The 26,826-nt window shown below is 39.9% G+C and overlaps 1 protein-coding gene across 1 annotated transcript in view; it reads left to right on the forward strand.

The window, feature by feature from the left end:
• Positions 1 to 26,279, forward strand: part of LOC121860908 (zinc finger protein OZF-like) — a 40,909-nt gene extending 14,630 nt beyond the window's left edge. Inside the window, exon 2 of the mRNA XM_042358277.1 lies at positions 23,920 to 26,279. Coding sequence (XP_042214211.1) covers positions 24,636 to 26,129 — 1,494 coding nt within the window. The 5' untranslated portion in view covers positions 23,920 to 24,635 and the 3' untranslated portion in view covers positions 26,130 to 26,279. The remainder of the gene's footprint in view (positions 1 to 23,919) is intronic.
• The last annotated feature ends 547 nt before the right edge of the window (positions 26,280 to 26,826 follow it).

A 26,826-nucleotide genomic window follows, 5' to 3' on the forward strand; every position in this document is an offset into this window, starting at 1 on the left:
TAACGAACAAATGCTATAACGAACAAGGTTCTAGAACCAATTAGATTCGTTATAGCATACCCCCACTGTATACGTAAGTGTTGCACTATTTACTGTTTATGTAGCTCTTCCTCTCTATCACCTGCATCACTTACCATTCCCCTGCATTACCTACCATGCCTCTGTGTCACCTGCTATGCCTCTCGCCCACTACAATGCTTCATGCTTCGCCTGCAGTGCTGGTAAGTGTTACTTTTTAAAATAAGTAATTACAGTGTACATTATTCTCGATTTAACAGAATCCGTATAACGAACTGTCGATTTAGCGGAAGGATTTTTTCCGTTATTTTTCACTCGATTTAGTAAACTAGTTTGCTAAAGCGAGATTAATTCCGTAATACGCTCACACCTACAGAGACACCTTAGACACGTGATACAGTAAAACCTACTTCAGCCTACGGTGAATGTACTTAATGTATAAAAACAATAAATAATGATATGAAAAACACCATATAAGATGCACCTCCCATTTTAGGAGGGAGTATTTAGGAAACTGTTACCAGTAATATATAAAACCACTCTGGAAAAGGGAAACACTGGAGCACCTTAGCTTTTGCCTTTATTCAAGACATCATAAGAAGCAACTGAATTTACAGGGACAGAGAGGCTTACAGTATATACAAAAAGTGACCTTACATAACATCATATCAGGCCAGTAACATGGGATCCACCTCCACCACAAACGAAAGAAGAGCTTATAAAAAATGGGTGACATAACAACAGGTCAAGTCAAAAACATGAGACCCACTAATCATCCACCTCAAATGCTTTCAAAGCATTTTAACCTTAGGTCAGTTATTATTCATTAATTAATACCCTAACACCTCTCTCAGTTGCCTTTCAAGATGCCTTGAATAAAGACGAAAGCTAAGGTGCTCCAGAGTGGTCAGTAGACTGAGAGGTAGCAGTGAACAACACACACAGTGGCAACAGGACACAAACTGGGTGGATATAAACAAATCTGACGTGCCAAGCTATGTGTGGCACGTTTAGTGCAGAATTTAACAAAATCTCACTCGATTTAGTGAGATTTAACAAACTAATTCCAGCCAGCCCATTCCGTTAAATCAAAATATCCGCTCAATCGAATTTCCATTATTTTCGCTCAGTTTAGCGAACTAGTTCGCTAAATCAAGTGTGATTCCGTTAAATTCCAGCCCTGTCGCTTGACGTGTGGGGTTTGTTTACATTGCTCAGTCTGTCCTGCCACCACGTGTGTTGTTCACTGCTACCTCTCGGTCAACTTACTACTGTGCTTAGACATCATGCTGAAAGTCTCTCAGAAGTCTCAGAAAGGAAGTGGTGTGGGGGAGAAAGTCAAAAGAGTGTGGCTATCAACTGGAAAAAGTTTGGAAATTATGGACATTTTTTAAAACAAACACCAAACTCCCTAGTTAAAGCCATAAATAATGTTTCTAATGTTTGTATGTACATATCATGTGTTTGAGGTGTCTCTGTGGGTGTAAGCATATTAAGGGAATTAATGTGGATTTAGCGAACTAGTTCACTAAATCGAGTGAAAATTAATGGAAACAATTCCTTTCGTTAAATCAAGTTTGTTATACAGGTATTGGATTCCGTTAAATCGAGAGTACACTGTAGTTTGGTAAACCTAGCGAAAACAACTGAAATTTGATGTAGCGGGAAGGGGTGGCTCGAATTAGTTCGTTAAATCGAGAATACTGAATACTGTACATGTGCATGTATATGGGCCAATAACTTTTTATTGTTGTAGTGATATCCCGTTTAGCTGTAACAATTGGTGCAGAGCACTTCCCGGGGATGAGAGATTTCCGGGTAACCAGACAACTTCCTCAAGCCCAGAAAAATTCCTTACTCCCGGAATCTTTTCCGGTTACCCGTACTGGGAAAAGTTTCCGAGTGTCTAAGCTAGACATCTTGCACAGACGGATACTAGCCCACTTCCCCAGAACATTTCCGGGTGCTGGGGATGTTTTCCTTCAGTATAAACTACCGGAGTCCATAAATGCAGTTCTAATTGAGTCAGAAGCTCCATTTATTTACTATGATAATCAGAATAGTTTATCTAAAAGTTTGGTTAAATAGATATATTTAAAAATTATAAATCTACATGATATGGGCATGAATGAAGCTGTGTGTAAAGGCCCGTCCACACGATCGAGCAGTGCCCGGCGGGCAAGCGCTAAATGCCCGTTATCGGGCAAAATTGGCAGGCAAACCAGTGGAGTGCCCGTGCCTGTCGTTGAGCAAAATCGTGGTCCGCTGACCTCGGGGGTTGGGGTCCTCAAGTCGGTGAGGTATGAACAGAGATACTGACAGAACGTATGCTAGCACTTTGTAAAACCTGAGTTAAGTACAGTCATGCGCCGGTTAACGTCCGACCGAACAATGTCCGATCGCATATACGTCCGTGGCCCTCCCCCCCCAAAAGAAAAACCACGTGACGCCTGCTGGACCACCACTCCACGACCCCCTGACGGAGACACGATGATCCTCCCCATACTGGTCAGTTATTATGTGTTAAAGGAATATGCTTCCTTACTTAGGCTTTTCTAAGCATTTGCCTACAGGTGAAATGTTAACCTACATCTATTGAGGATAAAATCTTTCACCTACAAATTGACAATAACACATTTGCTGTAATCAGACATATCTAGTTGCCTCAACAATTGCAAGTTGCAATTGGGGTTGCAATTTCAAATTCTGTGGCATTACTAAAAATAGTAAAGTTTCTGGTGCACTCTAAGATTAAGACAGAAAATGGAGGACTCAGGTGTCCTGATGTGAGAGAAAACGGACTCGTATGATGGTGGACCAAATAAAAAAAGCATAGCTACATGTTTTGTGGACTACAGTATTAAGCGTACCCTTTTCATCACTTTGTAATAAACCTAGCCATGCCTATGTGTGTTTATGATATTTACCATAACATTATATATACAGTTGTACCCCACTTAACGCAGTCAATAGAACCCAGAGGGTCCCGCGTTAAGTGAAATCCGCGTTAAGTGAACAACAGAACATATGGGATTAATTCCAATAGAAACCGGCCCGACCCCCAAACTCCACTTTTTGAAGACACATAACTATGTTGTAGTAAAAATTTTATCTTAACTTTATGATGGTATGAAAAAACAAGTAATATAGAAGAGGTTAGGTTAGGAAAAATAAAGGTTAACATAGGAAAAATAAAGGTTAGGTTAGAGAAACTAAAAGTTAGGTGGAACACTTACGGTAGTAGAAGAGATGGGTCGGCATACGGGGATGGAGGCTGGTTCCGAGGCAGAGGGCAGATTACTGGCCCTCAGGTGAATCACCATTACTAGGTGAATCATCATCACTGTCACTTACAGTTGTCAGGGCTTCCCTGACAAATCCCTCAAAGTCAACTTCACTGTCACTATCACTGGCTTGGGCTGGCTGTGGTGGGTTGCGGGTGAAGAAATCTGTTATGCTTTGCTGACGGCTGGCGTTGATGTTGTCGTGATACACCTTGATGTACGGCTCCATAGCCTGCACCAGCCGGTTATGGAAGACTTCATAGCGGTCATCGTCATTGTCGCGGGAAAGGAAGGACTTCATCTTCTCTGCACACTCCATGGCACCCTTAATATCACTATGACTTAAATTGTGTTCTTCGGAGACTGCCGCACCTTCTTCCTCCTCTTCACTGACGTGTTCTTCTTCCAACATCTCGTCGGCAGTCACTTCAGGATTTCTGATCACCTCCAGGATGTCGTCGTTGGTGGTCTCGGAGAAGCCTGGAACTGTAACAGTCTGCGCAGCTTCTCTGGCAAGGTCCACTGCTACTGCAACATTCTGAACCTCACCAGTCACAGATTGACTCCTCCTCTCACCTGGTATTCCATGCAACACATGTCTCCATGCGTGACGAATTGTAGCAATAGACAGCTGATCCCATGACTCCACCAAGAAGTCCACAGCTTTCTTGATGTTAAATACTCTCCAGAATTGTTTGAAGAGTATTTTTTGCTGTTCTAACTGTTGATCCTCATCTTCTTCGCTCTTGCTATCGGTGGTGGTGTCACTCAGGTTACGCAACTCTTCCCTGGTGTTGGTGTAGTCGTTCAGGAGCTGGAATTTTTTTGTTGAGAATGCAGCTTTCACATTGCAAATCAACTCCTGGTCCATGGGCTGGATTAAAGACGTAGTGTTGGGAGGAAGGAAGACCACTTTTACGTTGGGGTGACGATCTAACAGTAGGGGCGAGTGTCCTGGTGCGTTGTCCAGCAGCAACAAAATATTAAATGGGACATTCTGTCGCTCACAGAATTTCTTTACATCGGGAACAAAACAATCATCAAACCAGGAGAGGGACAGTGTAGAGAACATCCATGCCTTACGTGCTGTCAGCCAGTGGACATTTAGCTTGGTCATGTCCATGCTCTTGTAGGCGTGCGGCTTGCGGGCTGTGTGGATCACCGATAACTTGAGCTTACAGGTACCGGAGGCATTGGTGGTAAACAGGACGGTGATGCGTTCCTTCTGCATTTTCCGGCCCCGAATCCTGCTGGCATTCTTCACAACGAAGGACTTGGAAGGTAGCTTTTTCCAGAAAAGACCAGATTCGTCCATGTTAAACACCTGGTCGTCACTGTACTGTCCTTCCTCCATAATCTCACGTAAAAACGGAGGAAATTCCCGAGCCGCAGCACGATCAGCACTCGCTTCTTCACCACCAATGTTTATATTGGTGATCTTGTTCCGGATCTTAAACCTCTGTAACCACCCAGAGGAAGCATTAAAGGGTTTGGGCTCTGAAGTTCCCATCTTTCGTGCCACTGCCATGTACAGTTCACGTGCGTAGTCCTTCACAGAGCGCGTGTCGACCGCCATGTTCCGTCGCGCCTGACGCACCAAGTACCTCACAAGTAATTTTTCTGTCTTGAGAAGCACCTGGTTGTGAAAATACTTGATCATAGAAGCACCTGTAGACTTTGTGATCTTCATGTGCTCCTTTATCTTGGCTGAATCCTTCTTTATAGTCCGGATCGTAGATTCGTTCACGCCATGCTGGCGCGCCAAATCAACCTGCCTTGTTCCTTTCTCCAACTCTTGGATGATGCTATACTTCACCTCGTAGCTTAAGGAACGTCGTGTCTTCTTTGGTTTAGTGCCGCTGGGTCCAGGTAAGGAAAGGTTTCTCTCTGGGGGTGGTGGTCCGGCGGAAGCCATTTTACGGAACAATGGATGCGCGTTTACACGGAGTGGCCTGGAGGGATGAAACTGCCGCGGCTAGGTCAAGCGTCGTCTCTCCTCCCTCCCTCCCTCCCTCCCCCGGGTGGACACGTCATAATACTTTAAGCCAATTACAGCTAGCAGCAGAGGGGGGTAGGGATGCATGGCCAATCACAGTCCGATACGTCATATGACGTCAGTGATAACGCAACAAAGACACACACTGCGCAACCTTACCGCGCGGCTTGCCCAAGCGGAGGGAGGAGGAGGGAGAGGCAGGCAGGCGGGCGGGCGGGTGGCGCGTGGGCAAAATCTAAAAATAGCATCTCGAGCCGGACACTCACCGCGTATATGTGGAAAAAATCCGTGTTAAGTGAAAGTTCAGCTCTGGCGAGGCACCGCGTATATGATAAAACGCGTTAAGTGAAACCGCGTTAGGCGGGGTAATACTGTATATATTTAGTGGGTATAGATGGTCGTAAAATGGGAAACTTGGGGTTGGGTCTTGGGTGCCTGGAACCAATTAGAATAAATCCCATAGGTTCTGTACTTTCGTTATCGGCGGGGTCCCAATTAGGCGCGATAACCAAGGGATGACTGTACTGTACTGTATATACTTGTGACACTGGCCAGTTGCTTCTGGTGTTATGGTACAGGGGTACCAAGTGACAGCACTAGGATCCCGCTTCCTCTATCAAGGAATAAACAATTAAAATTTAAATTGAAAAAAAAACAAAAAAAACATTCAAATAAATTACTATCTTACAAGAATCCCTCCAATGTAAGTTATATTCACCCAGGTCGTTTGGGTGGAAAATTATGAGAAGAGCTTAGTCACTCTTAAGTAATGATAAATAAACACGCAGGCAGGCCTTCAGCGCCAACTGTCAAATCTTATCTCAAATAAATAAACAAACAAACGCCAGACATTCTGTCACCTCACCTCCCCCTCCCTCTTCCCACCACCCTCGTGTTCAAGATAAAAGATTGGTGAGTTCTTTATGACTCATTGCTGAAATCCTTGCAAGACAGAGATTAATTTGAATATAAACGTCATATATTTTGCTCAAGATATAAAAATGTAGTACATTAGTGTACAATACTGTAGTACATTTTATAAAAAAGTTTTTCAACTGTATTTTTGGGTAGATTTACATAGATTTCTTAGTGCAAAGCTGGAGTGCACATGTACTAATTTGATTACGGTACTAAAATTGTTTTGTCTGGTGCAAATTATAGCATGTTTATATTCAAATTAATCAGTGTGTTACAAGAATCCCAGCTATGTTAATTATATTCACCCAGGTCATTTCCCTGACTTTTTATAAGAGAGAAGCTTGGTCACCTAAGAACTGATAAATATATACGCGTTAGACCTGGGCCTGTGCCAACTGTCAAACGCACTACCTCCCCCCATACCCCCTCGCTCGCTCCCACCCTCTCTCTTCCCCATCTGCTTGGCGTTGCTGGAATCCTTGTAAAACAGTGAATAATTTTAATATAAACGTCATGTATTTTGCACAAGAGATAAAAATTAATAACCTGTATCACATTACAGTAGTGATTTAAGAGTAAAAGTGTATATATACGTATATAGTATTCCACATACACGTAAGTATAAATAAAAAGTTTATGTGATGATCGGACAACGTCCATCTCGGTTTATGTCACGTTTCCAAGAACGTATCTAGGACGTTAACCGGTGCATGACTGTATTACATTAGATCTAAAATTTGTATGTCTAATGCAAAATCCATGATGTTTATATTCAAAGTGATCATCATATTGTAAGAATTCCAGCAATGTAAATTATATTCTGGCCGGGTAATTTGTATGAATTTTATGACCTAAATAAAAAATTATACTTCACCCGCGTATATATATAGATATATATATATATATATAATATATATATATATATATATATATATATATATATATATATATATATATATATATATATATATATATATATATATATATATATATATATATATATTTATATATATATATATATATACACACGTGTATATATATACGTATATACAGTTGTACCCCACTTAACGCGGTCAATAGAACCCAGAGGGTCCCGTGTTAAGTGAAATCAGCGTTAAGTGAACAACAGAACATATGGGATTAATTCCAATAGAAACCAGCCCGACCCCCAAACTCCACTTTTTGAAGACACATAACTATGTTGTAGTAAAAATAACATCTTAATTTTATGATGGTACATGCACACAATTAATACTTAAGAGAAATAGAGAAATACAGTCGCCAAGTTAATGTCCATTCAAATAATGGACTCAACTCCCTCCCCCTCTCACACTACACTGCCGGCTCTTCCCTCTCTGAGAAATTTTTTGGGGAAAACCACTAAATTTTAATAAATAATACCTCAAACTAAAGTTAGGATAATACAATTGACATTGCTGGATTCCTTGTAAGACCAGGAATATTTTGAATATAAATGTCATATATTTTGCACAAAAGATAACATAGTTACCCAGAGAAAAAATTTTATCTAAAATTTGTATGTCTAATGCAAAATATATGATGTTTATATTCAAAATGATCACCAAATTATAAGAATTCCAGCAATGTAAATTATATTCTGACCGGGTAATTTGTATGAATTTTATGAGCTAAAACAAATATCTTCAGTTAATAAAAAAAAAAATAATCTTCACGACACTATCTGTCAATCAAAGTACCCCACCTTGCCTCCCCCCTCTTCCAACCGCGCGGTCAGTCCCAACCCTCCCCCCCACCCCCCACCAATCCTCCCTTCAAGAGATGTGGGGTGAAAAAAATAAATTTTAACATTTTGTATTAAATAATACCTCAGATTAAAGTTAGGATAATATAATTGACATTGCTGGATTCCTTGTAAGACCAGGAATATTTTGAATATAAATGTCATATATTTTGCACAAAAGATAACATATTTACTCAGAAAACATTTTATCTAAAATTTGTATGTCTAATGCAAAATATATGATGTTTATATTCAAAATGATCATCAAATTATAAGAATTCCAGCAATGTAAATTATATTCTGACCGGGTAATTTGTATGAATTTTATGAGCTAAAACAAATATCTTCAGTTAATAAAAAAAAAAAAATATTCTTCACAGGGTAACAGATGGTCGGTCGGTCCCTCCCTCCCCCCCACCCCCCACCAACCGTCCCAAGGAGATGTGTGGGAAAACCAGAATACTTAACTTTTTTGTAATAAATAATACCTCAAACTAAAGTTAGGATAATATAATTGACATTGCTGGATTCCTTGTAAGACCAGGAATATTTTGAATATAAATGTCATATATTTTGCACAAAAGATAACATAGTTACTCAGAGAAAAAATTTTATCTAAAATTTGTATGTCTAATGCAAAATATATGATGTTTATATTCAAAATGATCACCAAATTATAAGAATTCCAGCAATGTAAATTATATTCTGGCCGGGTAATTTGTATGAATTTTATGAGCTAAAACAGGCAGTCAGGCAGGGTGGCGGGTGTGGGGCAAATCTAAAAATAGCTTCTCGAGCCGGACACTCACCACACCGCGTATATGTGGCGTATATGTGGAAAAAATCCGTGTTAAGTGAAAGTTCAGCTCTGGCGAGGCACCGCATATATGATAAAACGCGTTAAGTGAAACCGCGTTAGGCGGGGTAATACTGTACTGTACACTGAATCTTTCCACCTGCTCCTATCTTTCCCATATATAAAATTGGTGTTCATGAGAACATAATGGTTATGTTTCATTGTTTCACTATTTTCATATACAGTATTTCATTCCTTATTAAATTATCTTCTATGGATTGAATTTTTCGTAATTTGCTCCCTAATTGTTTCAAGGTTTTAATAAATATTATGTCGATCTTGGCCTTTTCCGTGGCTCTTTTTGCTATTAGGTATATCTACTGCTTCATTAAGACCAATCCCCCACATACCCAAACAAATCGAACACTTTGGTATAACTTTCCTAATTTTCTACATGGAACAATAATGTGTTCAAACACTGGACTCCCACTGTTCAAAGAATCCAAAGCTGCCATAGTATTAACAAAAGAAATTAATCCTTATTCCTCTTTACAACATTTTCCAATCCTACTAACATTGCATATAACTCAGCTTGTGTTGATGATATAAAATTGCTCACCTGTAGTCCAATTTTGGTCTCATCAGTACCTTGTTCTGTGTACTGTCTTATAAGGATCCCACACCTGCCCTGTCACTTGACACAACTGAACCGTCACAATATACTGTACATGCAATGTGTTTATTTTAGGCAATTTACTAATCTTATTCCCATATAAAGCCCTTAACTGTCCTGGTTCATGCAATGATTTCTTCATTGTGAGAGGCAGTATGTCTGACTCTACTTCTTGTTCTTCCCAGGATGGATCCTTACAACTTTTCTGAACATCTGTACACCAGTCTGTTAGATTACATTTTTTAATATTTACTAATCCATTCATGTATCCTCTCTTGCCTTGCCTCCCCTCCAGATGGTCCCTTTATTTTTTAAGCCATCATTTATACAGTATCTTGTACAAATTTACCTCCAATATTCCCTCTCAGTACTCGAACTGCTGCAACTTTATTAATTTCATTGACCATCTGTGAAATTCTCTGTAAATCTAGTTCCATTTTCATTATCTCAATCATTGCATTCTTTTGATATCCTAAAATTATTCTCATTGCTTCATTTTGCATGATCTCAAACTTCCGTAGCCTTCCTTCACCAGTACAAGAGAGGACAGGTGCTGCATAGTCTATAAGTGATCTTATGGTAGAAATATACAATACATCATTCTCAGTATGGATACCCCAGCTCCTTTACCACAACATGCAAGAGCCTTCAATCTTGCTCTACATTGAATGAGGACATGATATATTTCTGCCTCTTTACTCTCACTAGTAAAGCCAATACATTCGTTAACCAAGGGACCATTGTATACTGTACATTCCTAAATATTTATATTTTGACACTTTCTCAATATTTTTTCTTTTAGATAAAGAGATTCAGTTCCTGTTCCTTTACATTCACATTTGGTTTTTTCTTTATTGATAACTCGGCCCATCTTTTGAGAAAGAACACTAAAATTATCTAAAACAATCTGCAAATATTTGACAGAGTTTCCTTGAAATAAGATGCCATCTGCATAAATGATGGTTACAACTCCTTTAGGATATTTATGTGAGGCTATCGTGTTCATTAACACATTAAATAACATTGGATTCATTATTCCCCCTTGGGGGTTGCCTAGTTCAGATGCTCTTTCCTCAGACAAACATCCCTGATACCATACACAGGCTCTCCTTCCATGCAAGTAGTCACCTATCCGGTGTAACAACTTTCCCAAGTACCCCTAGTGCAGCCAGTTCGTTCATAACTACTTCACTGTGAGCTTTATCAAATGCTCCTTGTAATTCCACATCTGTCTGCATCATTTGATAAACATTTTATAACAGTCTGAAGTGCTGTACAAAAAACCCAATAAATATATAAATTACAAGATAGGTTATCCCCCACAATATATAATAGCCTGTTGAATAATATTATCTCCATCATCTTGGAAAAACAAGATGTTAAAGACACTGGCCTGTATCCACCAGTTGCCTTAGGGATGGGAATGACGTAGCTTTCTTCCATTCTGTAGGTAATCTACCCTCTGTATAGCTGTTATTGAATAAATATAATAATGGACTATTCCATACCAACTAAGCATTTCAAAATGTCATAAGTCACACCATCTTCGCCTGGTGCTGTAGATTTTCTTTTTTAACAGCATTTAACAACTCATCTTGAGTAATATCTACACATGTTACATCACAAATATTTAGAGCTGATGTAATAAATCTTTCATTTTGCCACTTGTCTAATGCTTCTATTGTCCTGTTAGGCAGGGAGGCAACACTAGCAGCTTTAGCCCATTTGTCTACCAGTTTATTAGCTTCTTCCTCTGGATGAGGATGACTAATAAAATTACTCTTTTTTCCTCTAATTTTGTTAATATCCTGCCATATCTCTTTGAGATTTTTACTATCCCCAATATGCTGTGCAAAGTCTTGCCAATATTTCTCCCTTGCCTGCCCACATATTTTGGCTATGTCCATGAAGTTTTCCCTATCTTCTATCATTCTTTACCCACTCTTTATGTGCTGCCCTTAACATTTGTGTCCATCCCTTTAACATTTTGTCATTAGTATAGCAGTGTTTCCTAGCCCCATGTCTCTAATCATTTATCTTTGCCTGTGTTGACTTAGTTAAATATCTTTCTATCTCCCCAACTAAATCATTATATAGGCTATCTATACAGACTGGTGTATAATATCTGTACCATTTCTCTATATTTTGGGTAAACACTTCTGTGTCATCCTTGTTTAGTTTCAACATCTTCCTCCTATATCTCATCTGTCTCTTCCCTAATGGTAATTGAACATACACAACAAAATGATCACTGACTTGCTCCCTTATTGTCTCACATTCTCCCTGGACTCTGACTGCTTAACATGCAAGCATAATCTAACCTTCCTCCTTTAATATGAGCCACTTCCTTATTTCCTAACATATATGCATCTGGGTGATCTTGTAAAATTGCAAAAGTTTTATACCATTACTATTAACTCTCCTCATTGTTTCCAGTCTTGGAGGTTGAGCATTAAAATCTCCTATAGCCAAAGTCGAGTCCAAAAACATGCAATCTGGTAAGGATTTGAGGTCAAAACGGCCTCCAGAAATAAACAAAAATTTGCTATTTTCAATTCTCCTTCCTTCAAATATATCTTTATACAGACACTCTCTATTCCTTGTACTCTATTTGGGTTTCCAACTAGTTCTGCTGGTATGGAATTCTTAATGTAAGTTGAAACCCTTCTTATACCTTCACCCGAATAGAGATGAAATCCCTTATATCCAGACAGTTTAAGCAGGTCGCCTTTACTGTCCCCAGTCTCCTAAAGGGTAATTATGTCAATATTATTTTTAAGGGTAAAGTAATGCACATCTGTAACTATTTCGTAGACCATTAACATTCCAGGACATTATCTTAAGCCTAGTTACATCCATTATTAATATTTACACACTGTATATCCTTTCCAATTAAATTCCTTAAGAAAGCCCAATCATCCTGCACAGTTTCCCAATTCCTCAGGATCTTTACACTTTACCAACACCTTTTTAAAACTTTCAGTTGTTACTCCCTGCCCTACACAATCCTTTATTTTCCTCTCCTTCCCTGAATACTTTAGTTACAAGTAGTAGAAGCTCCAAAAAGTTGGTGGTAGCGAAAGTCAGAGCGGGGGTTAATACTTATTTTAATCACTCTTCACTTTCCTCTTTCCCTTTTAACTCTACAGTACATAATTCACAGCTTTGTTTTCATTTTATTTATTTGTCACTGCATCAAGTCTTTTCTCTATCACTTCTATTTTCTGTCCTAAATTTTGCAAAAGCTGAAACATCTTACGCACCTCGTTTCCCAGAATTTTTTGCACAGTTTTATCACTAATCTGGAGGGCTGCACCACTACTTTCACCAGCTACTTGTTTATTAGTGTGGTTGTTCCTGGCATCAACTCTTCCAGCCACAAGTGCTGTCCTTATACTTCTTGAATCTTCATGCCAGGTATTCCTAGGGATCACTGTCTCCACTGTCTGTGTGTTCTCCTGCTATCTTCTCACTGACATACCTCTGTGTTCTCTGAATAATTCCTTTGTTGGTCATTTCTCAGATGTGGCCTCATTTCACATGCAATTGAACTAGGGAGGTACTACTGCCTGGGAAGATATTGGAAGCATAATGTGTTGTCTAATGGTAGACCCTGCTGCCATATGGCATCACGAAAATTGTGACCAAGTCCCAGGTTGCTCATCTGACTTTCTGCTTCATTTACACACAATTGCAGGGTCTCAATTGTTTCTCTTACCATTGACAACACAACATACATATATCGTTTCTCACTTTTGATCTTTTTTTTTTTCATTTTTGTATTTTAGTTCCTTATTATTAATATTATTATTATTACAGTTACTGTATTATTATCATCATTATTTTATTATGTCTGTTTTATCATAAATTTTTATTTATAATGAATTATTATGAGTATTATTATTATTATTATTATTATTATTACAGTTTTACCCCGCCTAACGCGGTTTCACTTAACGCGTTTTCGCATATACGCGGTGCCTTGCCAAAGCTGAACTTTCACTTAACGCGGATTTTTTCCACATATACGCGGTGAGTGTCCGAGACGCTATTTTTAGATTTGCCCCACCCGCCACCCTGCCTGACTGCCTGTTTTAGCTCATAAAATTCATACAAATTACCAGGCCAGAATACAATTTACATTGCTGGAATTCTTATAATTTGGTGATCATTTTGAATATAAACATCATATATTTTGCTTTAAACTTACAATTTTTAGATAAAAATTTTTCTCTAGGTAACTATGGTATCTTTTGTGCAAAATATATGACATTTATATTCAAAATATTCCTGGTCTTACAAGGAATCCAGCAATGTCAATTATATTATCCTAACTTTAGTTTGAGGTATTATTTATTAAAATTTAGTGGTTATCCCACACATCTCCTTGGGACGGTTGGTGGGGGGTGGGGGGGAGGGAGGGACCAACCGACCATCTGTTACCCAGTGAAGAATTATTTTTTTTTTTATTAACTGAAAACATTTGTTTTAGCTCATAAAATTCATACAAATTACCCGGTCTGAATATAATTTACATTGCTGGAATTCTTATAATTTGATGATCATTTTGAATATAAACATCATATTTTTGCATTAGACATACAAATTTTAGATAAAATTTTTTCTCAAATTAACTATGTTATCTTTTGTGCAAAATATATGACATTTATATTCAAAATATTCCTGGTCTTACAAGGAATCCAGCAATGTCAATTATATTATCCTAACTTTAATCTGAGGTATTATTTAATACTAAATGTTAAAAACTCTTGAAGGGAGGATTGGTGGGGGTGGGGGGGAGGGTTGGGACTGACCGCGCGGTTGGAAGAGGGGGGGGGAAGGCAAGGTGGGGTACTTTGATTGACAGATAGTGTCGTGAAGCTTATTTTTTTTTTTATTAACTGAAGATATTTGTTTTAGCTCATAAAATTCATACAAATTACCCGGTCAGAATATAATTTACATTGCTGGAATTCTTATAATTTGGTGATCATTTTGAATATAAACATCATATATTTTGCTTTAAACTTACAATTTTTAGATAAAAATTTTTCTCTAGGTAACTATGTTATCTTTTGTGCAAAATATATGACATTTCTATTCAAAATATTCCTGGTCTTACAAGGAATCCAGCAATGTCAATTATATTTTCCTAACTTTAGTTTGAGGTTATCCCACACATCTCCTTGGGACGGTTGGTGGGGGGTGGGGGGTGGGGAGGGAGGGAGGGACCGACCGACCATCTGTTAGCCGGCTGTGTAGTGTGAGAGGGGGAGGGAGTTGAGTCCATTATTTGAATGGACATTAACTTGGCGACTGTATTTCTCTATTTCTCTTAAGTATTAATTGTGTGCATGTACCATCATAAAATTAAGATGTTATTTTTACTACAACATAGGTATGTGCCTTCAAAAAGTGGAGTTTGGGGGGTCGGGCCGGTTTCTATTGGAATTAATCCCATATGTTCTGTTGTTCACTTAACGCGGATTTCACTTAACCCGGGACCCTCTGGGTTCTATTGACCGCGTTAAGTGGGGTACAACTGTATTATTATTATTATTATTACATGTTATTATATCCCCCCCAGGCTCCGATGTGGGTCAGTGACTGTGTCCGGTGGGCTAATCCCTGCGTGTAAAAAAAAAAAAAAAACCAAGGCTTTGCTTTCTCTCCTGCTTTGATCTTGTCCTTACAGCTGCTAGATTCGTGCCTCTTCCCACAGAATCTACAACAAGGGTCCAGTTGACTGCTCCAGGCTTTGTGTCCCCATCTGCAACACTTGAGACACATATTGGTTCCTCCACATAGAGTGCCACCTTCCTATACCCTGCTCCTGTGATGAACACTTTGTCTGAAACCTTTCCTCTCATTAGGGCAATAACATGGCTTCTCTTTTTGCCCTTTATTAAATACCTCTTGACCCAAACAAATCTCTCATCATCTAATAGGAATTCTGGATCCAGTATTTCAGGGTACCTGTAAGATTATGACCTTTGTAAGTTTGTCTCTCTCCCCTCTGGCAAAACCATCACTATTCCCTTGTACCCAACAGTCGTCAACCTTTCCACAGCCTCCATGGTCCCCACTGTAAGAAAAGGCTTGTGTATTCCCTCTTTCAAAAGAGGCTCAAAGCTGCAATGCTCCCAGCCTAGTTGTACTGCCCATTTTAATTTTTCAAGGACTGTGGAAAAATCAATCTCTTCCTGACATAACCAACTTCTCCTTGTGTATGTTCTTGTCTACTTCCTTCAAATTCCATACTTTGCTCTGTTCTTGATCCATTTTCCACTATCTCCTTTGTTATTTTTATATTATAACCGTTCCCACACATTTCTTCTCTCTCTCTTATTTGCTTTCACTTTCTTCCTCTTGCCAGCATGTCTCCCTCATCCTTTTAGGAATTCCTTTCTTGTTGACTACCTCTTGTTGTAGCTGTATTTCCTCACTTTAACTTCTCTTGTTTTTCATCATTCACATTAGACTCATCACTACTCAACTCACGGTCTTCAAGAACTTCGTCCAATACTTTCTTCTTTTTACTCTTCCATGTAAATTTCTCATTATTCACTTTCTTTGGGGCAATGTTGACATCCCACAACACCCAGCCAGGAGTGATGGAACCCCGAGCAGTTATTTTCGTGTGGTAAACAGCTAAGTTCCCAACACCAAAGATGCTTGATGGTACTTATCTTATCCTTAGGTCCTTATACACATGTAGGTAAGTCTATACAGCTACTCCACGACCTACTCGACTTACGACCACCCGGACATACGACCACCTCAGTCGCACCAAAATTTTGTCAAATTATATATTTTCGAGTTCCATCAGTGATTGCGCTGTGTACTGACAAAATTTTCGTTTGTAATTCACTTTAAAGTGGCTGGCAAGCTTAAAAGTGAGAGTTCTGTGGTGCTGAAAAGAAAAAGAGACACCCATTTTAGATTTTCTATGTATTATTTAAGCATTTTCGACCTATGACCTGGATTTGGGTCCCTAACCCCTTTGTAAGTCGGGGAGCAGCTGTATATCCTTCAGATAATGAAATAGGCTTAAAAACATCCCAAATTTGGGATCTAGCACTCACAGTTGTGTTTACCAGTGCAGTTGGATAAGATGCTGCTATTGAACTATGAATTTATCAGTACAGTGAGTTAATAATAATAATAATAAACGGTTTATTGAAAGAGCTTGGCAGCCAGAAGGCTGAAAATATACAGTTACATATTTGGGGAATGGGTTTCGAATTACAAATAATATACAAGTAACATAAGTGACACAAATAAGACATATAATAACTAGATGGGGAAAAGCTCAAACTACAGTTCATTTCAACATAGTGACAGTGCAAGTAGTGTTTACTGGGAGTGAATACACTGGTTTATTACAAGTTATTGATAATTTTACAATGGTTGGGACTGGGCTGTTCTTATAGCGATCAGTTCGTGCACGTATGGGCTGGATGCGGTTGTGGTGTCGAACAGCAATTCTCGGACTAGGGATCTCAGGTGGTAGTAGGGGCCGGTGTCGAGGATGGTGTAGAAGCTTCTTACCAAATTTGCAGATGAGGTCGTGGTGATGGTCAGTGAGAGTCGAAAGGGTCAGTGTGTTGAGCGCTTCTTGATATGTGGAGTAGGAAGGGGAGAGAATAATCTTGCATGCCCTCTTTTGCACTTTTTCTAGGTGTTTACGTTGTGTGGCATTTAGGGAGGAAGACCAGGTGGGGGAGGCATAGGTGAGCTTGGGAAGTATGAATGTTGTGTAAACACTGAGGAGCTCGTGTGCAGGAACTCCGAGGGACTTGAGTCTGCGGAGGAGGTGGAGACGGAAACTGGAGGATTTGACAACTTCACTGACGTGTGGTTTCCAATTTAGTTTGTTGTCTATGGTGATGCCGAGGAGCTTCGTGGAATCTACAACCTGGAGTGTGTTCGGACCTAGAGTAATGGAAGGAGGTGGGACAATGTCGGAGGAGAGGTTGATGTGCATTAGGGGGCAGTGAAATTTTGCTCAAAGCTGCACTCTTCAGGCATTGTTCTTTATACATATCCAAGACTCCATGCCAAATTTGAAGCTGATATGTCGAGGTTTAGTCTGCCGCATTTTCTACTGAAATTTTTAAATTTACCTACAGTACTAGCCAAACAGCCGCTGTGGCGGTGCAATGTTCTGTTCAGTGTTTATCAACTTTTTTTCATATCTCTTATTTCATTTAAGTTGTCTTGTTGCAGATGAGTATGGTGCTATGTCTATATTGATTATCAGCCTTTTCTCATTTCATTTCTCAATGTTGTGTTACTGTACTGTAATGTAGGGGAGACCTGGGTAAGTTGGCGCACTTGAAATTATTCAAATAGTTACCGTTAAGCAGTTCACACCGCAGGATCACCACGTGCTTCCTCAGTCATTCTGAGACGCCGCACGTCTTGATTAGAGTGGGGGAAAATTGATTTTGATGCTGGTAAGTAAATTTTATTCTCTTATAAGGTTTGCTGTAACATGTGTGAGGTTATAGACAAGTACTGTAGTATCCAATTTAGCCATAATTCAACTTAGCGCTTAAGGATTGTTTATCCATGAAACAGTTCATGTTAGGCTTCTTGATATATACCAAAATAATTTATTTATGATCACTGGTACGGCTGGGACAAGTTGGCTCAACAAAAATGGGGCAAGTTGGCGGCACAGTACTAGTTACATACTTTCCATTTTCATTTATTTGAATTAGGCTACATTATATTTCTGATTAACTAATTTTGGCATTATTTACTAATGCACAAGAAGCCTATTGATGATGTGTTTTCAGAAATTGCTCTAATAACTAACTTTTTCTTTTTCTTTTCAGGTGATCTGATCAATTTGCTATCAAGATGGCTACTGTATTAACGAGGGCAGCCACAGATCATGCATTGTTTGGCTCTGCAAGTGTTCTTCCAGTGGACAAACTTCCCTCGAAAGGCGAGATGTTAAAGAACTGCTGGCGATATAAATGTGATGACGGAAAGTTTGCAGATGTCTCAATGATTATAAAGATGGCCGCCCAGGACTGTTCAGAAATATGGGAAAAAGCAATTGGAGATAGGCAGAATGTTCCTCTTCTTAGCCAAAAAAATATTGAGGAAAGGTTGAGAAAATTGTACAGTAGAGGAATTGAACTAAATAAGAACAAGAATGTAGGCAAAAAAGCTGCATTTCAGGTAGAAATGAAAGAGTTGTTTGATATCTGTAGCTGTTATTGTCCCCTTGCCTCCTGTCAGGATGTGAGGTGCATAGTTAAGGAGTGTGACGGATATCACCTGGCATGTAATTGTGTTATAAAAGTTCCCAAACGTGAGGTGCAGTTTCTCCTTGACCAGCGAGGTGATAGGAAGATGAAGATTGCAGGGGTTGACATGAAAGTGACGAAGATGTGGGACAGAGTGACGGCAAGAGAGAAGCATGATGCGGACAGAGTTAGGAGACAGCTTGAGCAAAAACATAGATATCTGGTAGCTGGAGATATTCCTTATGTTGAGGATAATTCAGATGATTCAAGAGATATTCCTCTCGTCAATACTGATGCTGATTTTGTCCCTGATCCAAGGGCTCTGACAGACACCAGTTCACAGAACCGGACAAGACTCCCTACACTGGCTGCCGCTTGTGACCGATACTTGATTAGTGATTGTGCTGGAGCTGCCATTGCTACTGCCACCTTAACTGACTATGGCATTATCACAAAGGATGACAAGAGTCAGGTTATTGGACCACATAAGCTGCGGGATGCGAGACAAAAATACCGATTTAAGAGGCAAGAAATTGAGATGGCTAGTTTAGATAATTTGACGTCACTCTATTTTGATGGTAAGAAGACCGCCACTCGTGTGATGATAAAGAATGAGAAGACCGAGAAATGGAGTTCGAGGATGATGGTGAAAGATCATTATGTCATCATGGTTGAGCCTGGCAATGAATATCTCACACATGTGACTCCCAAGACTGGACACGGAAAGCAGATTGCCAAAACTATTCACGAGTTTCTGGTGGAGAAAAATCTAACCCAGCAGCCCATTGTGTGTGTTGGTTGTGATGGAACCAATGTAAATGTAGGATCAGAAAATGGAGTCATTCATCATCTTGAAATGTTACTTGGTCACCCGCTCCATTATTTCATATGTCAGCTTCACGGAAATGAGCTGCCTTTCCGCGCAGTTTTTTATCACTATGATGGTAAACCAAGTGGTCCTGAGCATTGGTGTGGTCCCATTGGAAAGCAGATCAAGGAGTCTTTGTCTGAGCTTCCAGTTGTCACCTTCCAGCCAGTCAGTTTCCCTGATTTCCCTGTGTTTAATGATGAAGTGGAGAAAGATCTGTCCTGGGATCAGAAATACCTGTATAGGATTTGTAAAGGAGTTATCACAGGTGTTGTTGAAGATGACTTGGCTGCTATTGAGCCAGGTCCTCCCTGTGTGTCAAGGTGGAACACCTTATGGAGTAGAATCCTCAGGCTGTATGTAGCAACATCAAGACCCAGCCATGAGTTGAAAAGAATTGTCATTACAATAATAAAGTTCAGTGCTCCAATGTGGTTTTACATCAAGATACACCCTTACGTAACACACGGCTCAAGGAACGTATTCCAGTCCCTGCTATATATGAAACACCTGAATAGTGAGGAGGAGACGATAGTGAAGAAGGCTGTCCAGAGAAATGCATACTTCGCCCACACAGATCAACTTCTTCTTGGTATGTGTGCAGATGAGGACATGACTGTTAGAGAAAAAGCTGTCTCAATGATAAGAAAAATTAGAGAGGAGAATCAGCAAAAGGAAGAATGCACTGGCAGATCTGAAGAGGAGGAGGAAGATTCTGATGCTGCTGTTGACGAGAATTTGTTAAACTATACTGATGAGGAGGGTAAAGATGGAGATGGGAATGAGGATGTGCCTCCTGTAGTCAACATGAGAAAGGTGGTGACTCCGAAACTAAAGTGGCAAGCAAAAAACTATCATTCCATGATTAACTGGAGGAATGAACTCAAGACTGAGCCTCCTTACATTGCTTCTCTGTCAAATCTACAGGTTAATGACATTCTTGAGACACCATTAGTGGTGCCCAAGTGGCCAAACAGCACTCAGGCGGTCGAGAGAGGCATAAAAGTGATGACTGAAGCTTGCACTGAAGTGACGGGATACGAATCGAGAGATGGATATATTAGGCAAAGATTATTGTCTAGGAAAATGATGCCAAGGTTCCGCACAAAAAAGAATTTCAATATGAACTTGTAATGATTTTCTATACGGTGTACCTGTAAAATAACATGTGAATTAAATCGATGTCACCCATGTAAAATTTATCATTATCCTGGAAAACATTAAATGACACCTAATTTTTGGTATACACTAAAAGTTGACAAAAAGTCGTTCGCGATGCGGCAGGGTAAGTATGCATGAAATGGCATGAAATTTTGCACAGGTGTTTGTTACAGCCATACAAACGATGCCTGAAAAGTGCAGCCTGCAACTCAAATAAAAGTGTTTTTTCCCTGCCCCCCTAATGTGCATAACCATGGTCTTGGTATGGTTGATGGTGACATGGTTGTTGGTGGCCCAGTTTTGGAGACTGTTCAATAAATCCTGAAGGGCGGTATAGTTGGGAGCAGAATTGTTAACGCTGATCCCAATGGTGGAGTCGTCGACATATTTCCAGCGAGCAGGGGTTTCTCTTAGGGCATCATTGATGAGCATAAGGAAGCAGAGTGGTCCCATCTTGGTGCCTTGGGGGACGCCACAGGTGAGTGACTGAAAGGTGGAGACAGCCCCTCGGAAGCGTACAGCTTGGCGTCGGTCACTGAGGAAGTCTGTAAGCCATGGTATAAAACTTCTCCGAAGCCCGAGGTCAATAGCTTTGTTGATGATTATATTGTGGTCGACTAGGTCGAATGCTATAGTGAAATCAATGAAGGCGACAGCTACAGACGTTTTTCGTTTCTCGAGATGGCGGTATATGTAATCGAGAAAGCTGACAAGACAGTGAGTGGTGGAGGAAGTTTTCATGTTGCCAAATTGCTGAGGGTCTACGACTCCTGCAATATCAGCATAAGCCCAGTCGAACACAAAACTTTCACAGATTAGGCTTCGTATTGGGGTGATTGCAATAGGTCGTAGCTGATTTAAGGATTGTGGGCTGGTTGACTTGGGCACTGGTGATACATAAGAGGTCTTCCAGTCAGCTGGGCACCTGGCTTGACTGAGAGAAGCATTGATGATGGAGCATAGGGGTTTAGCAAGCTCCGGGGAGAACTCCTTGAAGGTGTTTCATTGGTAAGTCAATGGGGGTGGTAGAGCGTTTTAATTTTAGTTTGTCCAGGTGTTTTGCTACTTCAAATTCTTCTACTAAGTCAGTGGGAAGGGGGGCTGGTAGGTAAGCAGGGAGAGTGGTTGTGTCAAGCCGGGGGGAGCGTCTGGCATATAGTAGTGAAATGGTTATTTGTTTGCTCAGCTGCGTCAACATTAGTGAGATGGCTAAGGAAGGGGAGGGGGTGTGTCTTATTGTTTAGTCCATAGAGTTCTTTAAGCTTACCATACCATTGACTGATGTTGGTCTGCTTCAGGTGTTGTAATTTGGTTGGGTTGTGGGACTTCTTTGCAGTGCGTAATTCGCGGATGACTCGGTTGCGAAGGGACCTGTAGCGGATGTGGTCATTGAGATGAAAGGCTCTGTCTCTCTGTTGCATAAGTCTTTTGATCCGAGGTGTGATCCAGGACAAGTCAGCTGGGTGAGATATGACGGACTTCTCGGGGAAGAAGTGGTGGTGAGCTTCCGTGGTGGTGTTGGTATAATTTATCCATTTGGTATCCACGTCATCCGCGCTAAGTACTTCAGTCCAGGGATGGTGAACTATCCACTGCCCGAAGAGGCGCACTGCAGAGTCAGTAATCGGCCTGTAGATCTTGATGTAGGGTCTCTGTACTTGAGTGGGAGTGGCAGCTGGGGACCAGAGCACTGATAAGTGTGTGCTACACCCGATAGGAGGCATTGGTTGAGGTGGTTGGTACTGGTCCGCTAAGTCAGTTAAGATAAGGTCAAGGGTGTTTTGACCGTTTGTGGGGAAGATCACAACTTGTGATAGTGATAGCTGGTCCTGGATATCAGCGGTGTCAATTTCGTTAAAATCCCCACATAATACTAACTTGGCACATGGGTACCTAACTCTGAGGTGGTCTGAGGTGGTAATGAGATGATTAATAAGAGTGTCTCTGGTGGGTGAGCGAGGCGGATGGTATGCCACACAGATTATGATGGAAGCAGTGTTGCGCGGGTGGGCCCGTGGCACAACACGTACCCATAATGCTTCCACATCTGCTGGGACTTGGACATCCAGGCGTGACGGGCGTAGGTCATCTTGACAGAAGAGGGCAACGCCCCCTCCGCGTCTATGTGAACGAAGGTGATGAAAGAGTTGATATCCCTCAATATGACACGTTTCAGGCACAATTTGCCAAGCCTCACATATGGCAACGATGCTCGCGGCGGCTGACCTGACTGTAGTTGCCAGCTCGTCGAACTTGTTAGCTAGGGAAGTGACGTTGGATAGCAGTAAAGACGGGAGATCATACCATATCCGTGGAACTTCAGTGTGGTGGTATGGTCTGTCAGGGGTGGGTTTCTCCGGTTTCCTAGTGGAGGGTACGGTTCTAATGGGCTTATGTGTATGAGTTCTGCTATAACGCGTGTTTTGATAACGCAAATTTGCTCTAACGCGATTTATGAATAGAGGAACGATATTTGTATAACGCGAACGCTTGTTTGCTGTAACGCGATTTTTGCTTACTATTTCTCCAATTTTGTGGTATTAACTGTGAATATGGTAAAGAAGAATATCTCCAAGAAGCGTTCTGGTGATAGAATTCCCGGTGATGATCGTAAAAGAAAGGATATAACACTTGAAGAGAAGCTCGATGTTATCAACCTCAAAATCACCCTTCTCCCCCATCAAGTTACATTCATATTTTTTCAAGGTAAAGTGTTACATTTACTGTATGATTTCATTATTAGATATGAATGTAACATTTATTTAGACTGTGCTATCCTTTGTGTTAGGCTAACTACTAAATTTTTTCGATTTCGAGTAATCTGCACCTAACCCTATTTTCTCCATAAGCCCTGTTATTTCTATTACGCGATTTTCTATAACACGATATTTTACAAGAACACAATTATCGCATAATAGCAGAACTACCTGTAGTGGAGAAGACTGAGAGTTGTTTTATTTCTATTACGGCTGGATCGAAAACTCTGCCCTCACTCACTGAGTGTCTTGCTAACATCCTAATTATTCTTCCTTGTAGAGAACAGAGAAGGTAAATGCAATATTACAAGACTGAACAGATAGTTAATGAGTAGGGGTTCAAGTGATCAAGACAAAGGAAAGGTAGAGGATTCATTTTGTGAGTCAGGTCTTATATCTTGTTTATAATTTTTCCCACTTTCAGGTTTTGTAGAGAATATTTCTCTGAGCTGGTGCAGTTGTCACCTTCTGAACTCTGCTGACAACCTCAGCCAACGTGTCAGGTCCAGCGGTGTCAGCACAAGAGTGAAAGTATCAAGTCACCTTTTCTACAGTCCTTCATGTCACTATTACCGAATATCACCATCAGCATCCAGGACATTGAACAGTGTTGTGTTATTTGGTTCATCCCAGTACCAGAACCATAAGATATTCTCAATAAATATTTTATGGCAGTGAAGTAAAAGTGAATTAACACTTTAGTGATGTCATGAGATACAACTGTAAAAGACAAGTAACCAAAAAATACTTTACTCACAGTTTGTGCAACTGTATTATTTATATGTTTATCCATTTATCTGTCAGTCTTAATTCATTCCCAGTTAACTCAGATGAACATTTTAATTTAAAACATTTGTTTAATGATTTCATGAAAGGAGCAAAAATTACAAGATTCCACTCTGTTTATGGCCATATTCCACTCACTCATAGGTTAGCAGGTTGGTTTTCATATTCATGTGTGTGTGTTGTAGATGAATGTTCAACATTGGGTAGTGTATAAGTTATCATAGGAAGCTTTTTCATCAGGGAAAGTATTTTAAGAACTTAATTAAGGGGTTCAGTGAGGCCAAGTATTTCAAAAGTACACTAAGAGGGCCACGTGAGAGACCACAAGTCCAAGATGTTTTGGTAAAAGAAACAATGAATATGGAAGGTAACACAGAAACCCCCCTTCAGCGTTTACAGTGTCAGGAAGATTTTAAAAGAGACTGTCTTGGAAAGCATGTGAGAAATCACCCATCAAAAACACCTTTTAACACTGAAGAGGAACTGTTTCATTGTTCTGAATGTAATCGTTCTTTTAAATGGAAAGGTAGGTTAGTACAACATATGAGAACTCACACAAGAGAGAAGTTCCAATGTTCTGAATGTAACAGTTCTTTTATTCAGAAAGTGAGTTTAGTGCAACATATGAGGGTTCACACTGGAGAGAAGTTCCAATGTTCAGAATGTAACAGTTCTTTTATTCAGAAAGTGAGTTTAATACAACATATGAGGGTTCACACAGGAGAGAAGTTCCAGTGTTCAGATTGTATTAGTTCATTTACTCGAAAATCTGATTTAGTACGACATATAAGGATTCACACAGGAGAGAAGTTCCAGTGTTCAGAATGTAACAGTTCCTTTACTCGAAACTCTGACTTAGTACGACATATGAGGATTCACACTGGAGAGAAGTTCCAGTGTTTGTTATGTAATTGTTCATATAGTAAGAAATTTATTTTAGTAGAACATATGAGGATTCACACAGGAGAGAAGTTCCAGTGTTCAGAATGTAACAGTTCTTTTATTCAGAAAGCGAGTTTAATACAACATATGAGGGTTCACACAGGAAAGATGTTCCAGTGTTCAGAATGTATTAGTTCATTTACTCGAAAATCTGATTTAGTACGACATATAAGGGCTCACACAGGAGAGAAGTTCCAGTGTTCAGAATGTAATTGTTCATATAATCAAAAATTTAAATTAATACAACATATGATCATTCACACAGGCGAGAATCCATATCAATGTACAAAGTGTAATCAATCCTTCACACGGAAGATCCAAATGGTAAGCCACATGAGAGTTCACACAGAAAAATTTCTTTGTTGTGATTGTAAAAAATGTTTTCCCAGTAAAGCGAGTCTCACAATGCACAGTAAAACTCATCTGACTTCTTACAGTAAAGATCATGCAAAGGTTAAACCTCTTAAATGCCACAAAAAATGTGACAATAAACAAAGGTTGAAAAAATGTGGTGAGAAGTCAGGGAGCGGGACAACACTCACTCAGAGAGACCACCACCTTGGTGCTGTTGGGAGCCACCCAGCCAAAAACCAACCTGGTAATGACCTGAACAGTCCAGAGCTGAGCCACAATAATTGTCAGGAACTGTTCACTTCCTGTCATAGTAAAGATGAGTATAGCCTCTCTTACCAGTGTAAGACAAAGGCTGTGTGTAAACTTGCAGTGAGCGGATCAACACATTTCACAGACTGGTCAAGGGAAGGAGTGAAAGAGGAACCTGTTGATAGTCAACCTTCTGCCTTAGGTATATCAGAAGATTCACTTAAATTGGAAATGGTTCCTCCCTCATCTATAAAACTAGAGAACCTTAAGGAGGAATTTGATTTTGTTGAAGAAGAATTCTGAAGCCTTAATAACATAGTGTATGTAATGCAAGCTTCTGTGTGTTTATATTAATAAATACAGTCGACCCTCGTTAATTCGGACCCCTTTAATCCGGATTTCGGATAATTCGGTCAAAATCTGAACGAACTTTTTTTTTTTTTTTAAAGATTTGTTAGGAATATTACCTATGCGTACCTTAAGCTAAAATGCTGGTCCACCGACTGCTGGGATAAAACACCAGCGTCTTTTTGGTCAACTGTAACATCACCACTAGTGTGGGGGGGGATGCAACTTTTAGCTTCAGACATGAAAAATATTTACCATTTACTGCCAGTAAACAATGGAAACGTAAAATTTTTACCAATTAGTAATGAAAAGTTGTGCAGTTCCTTCAGCAAATGAAGCTCACCAACTTACAATAGGCTAAATTACCTTACAACGTGTTTTCAGTAGTCTATGTTGAAGTTCTTAGCACAGGCTAACTTATCATATCATATATACGGTATCACAGTTCTCATTGATCTACAAAAAATACCGGTAATAAAAACCTTTTTGATATTTCACACTTAATATAATACCCGGTAATCTACTTCAACCTCCTATTGTTTACAACGACACATGACGCACCACCAGCTGTTGAGTATCAGCTACACGGTACACGTGTTTTTCGAATCGTTTTCAGTTAAAAAACTGTTACATCACATGTATATTTTACCTT

This window comes from Homarus americanus, unplaced genomic scaffold, assembly GCF_018991925.1.
Source record: "Homarus americanus isolate GMGI-L3 unplaced genomic scaffold, GMGI_Hamer_2.0 scaffold52806, whole genome shotgun sequence".
Taxonomy (NCBI): Eukaryota; Metazoa; Arthropoda; class Malacostraca; order Decapoda; family Nephropidae; genus Homarus; species Homarus americanus.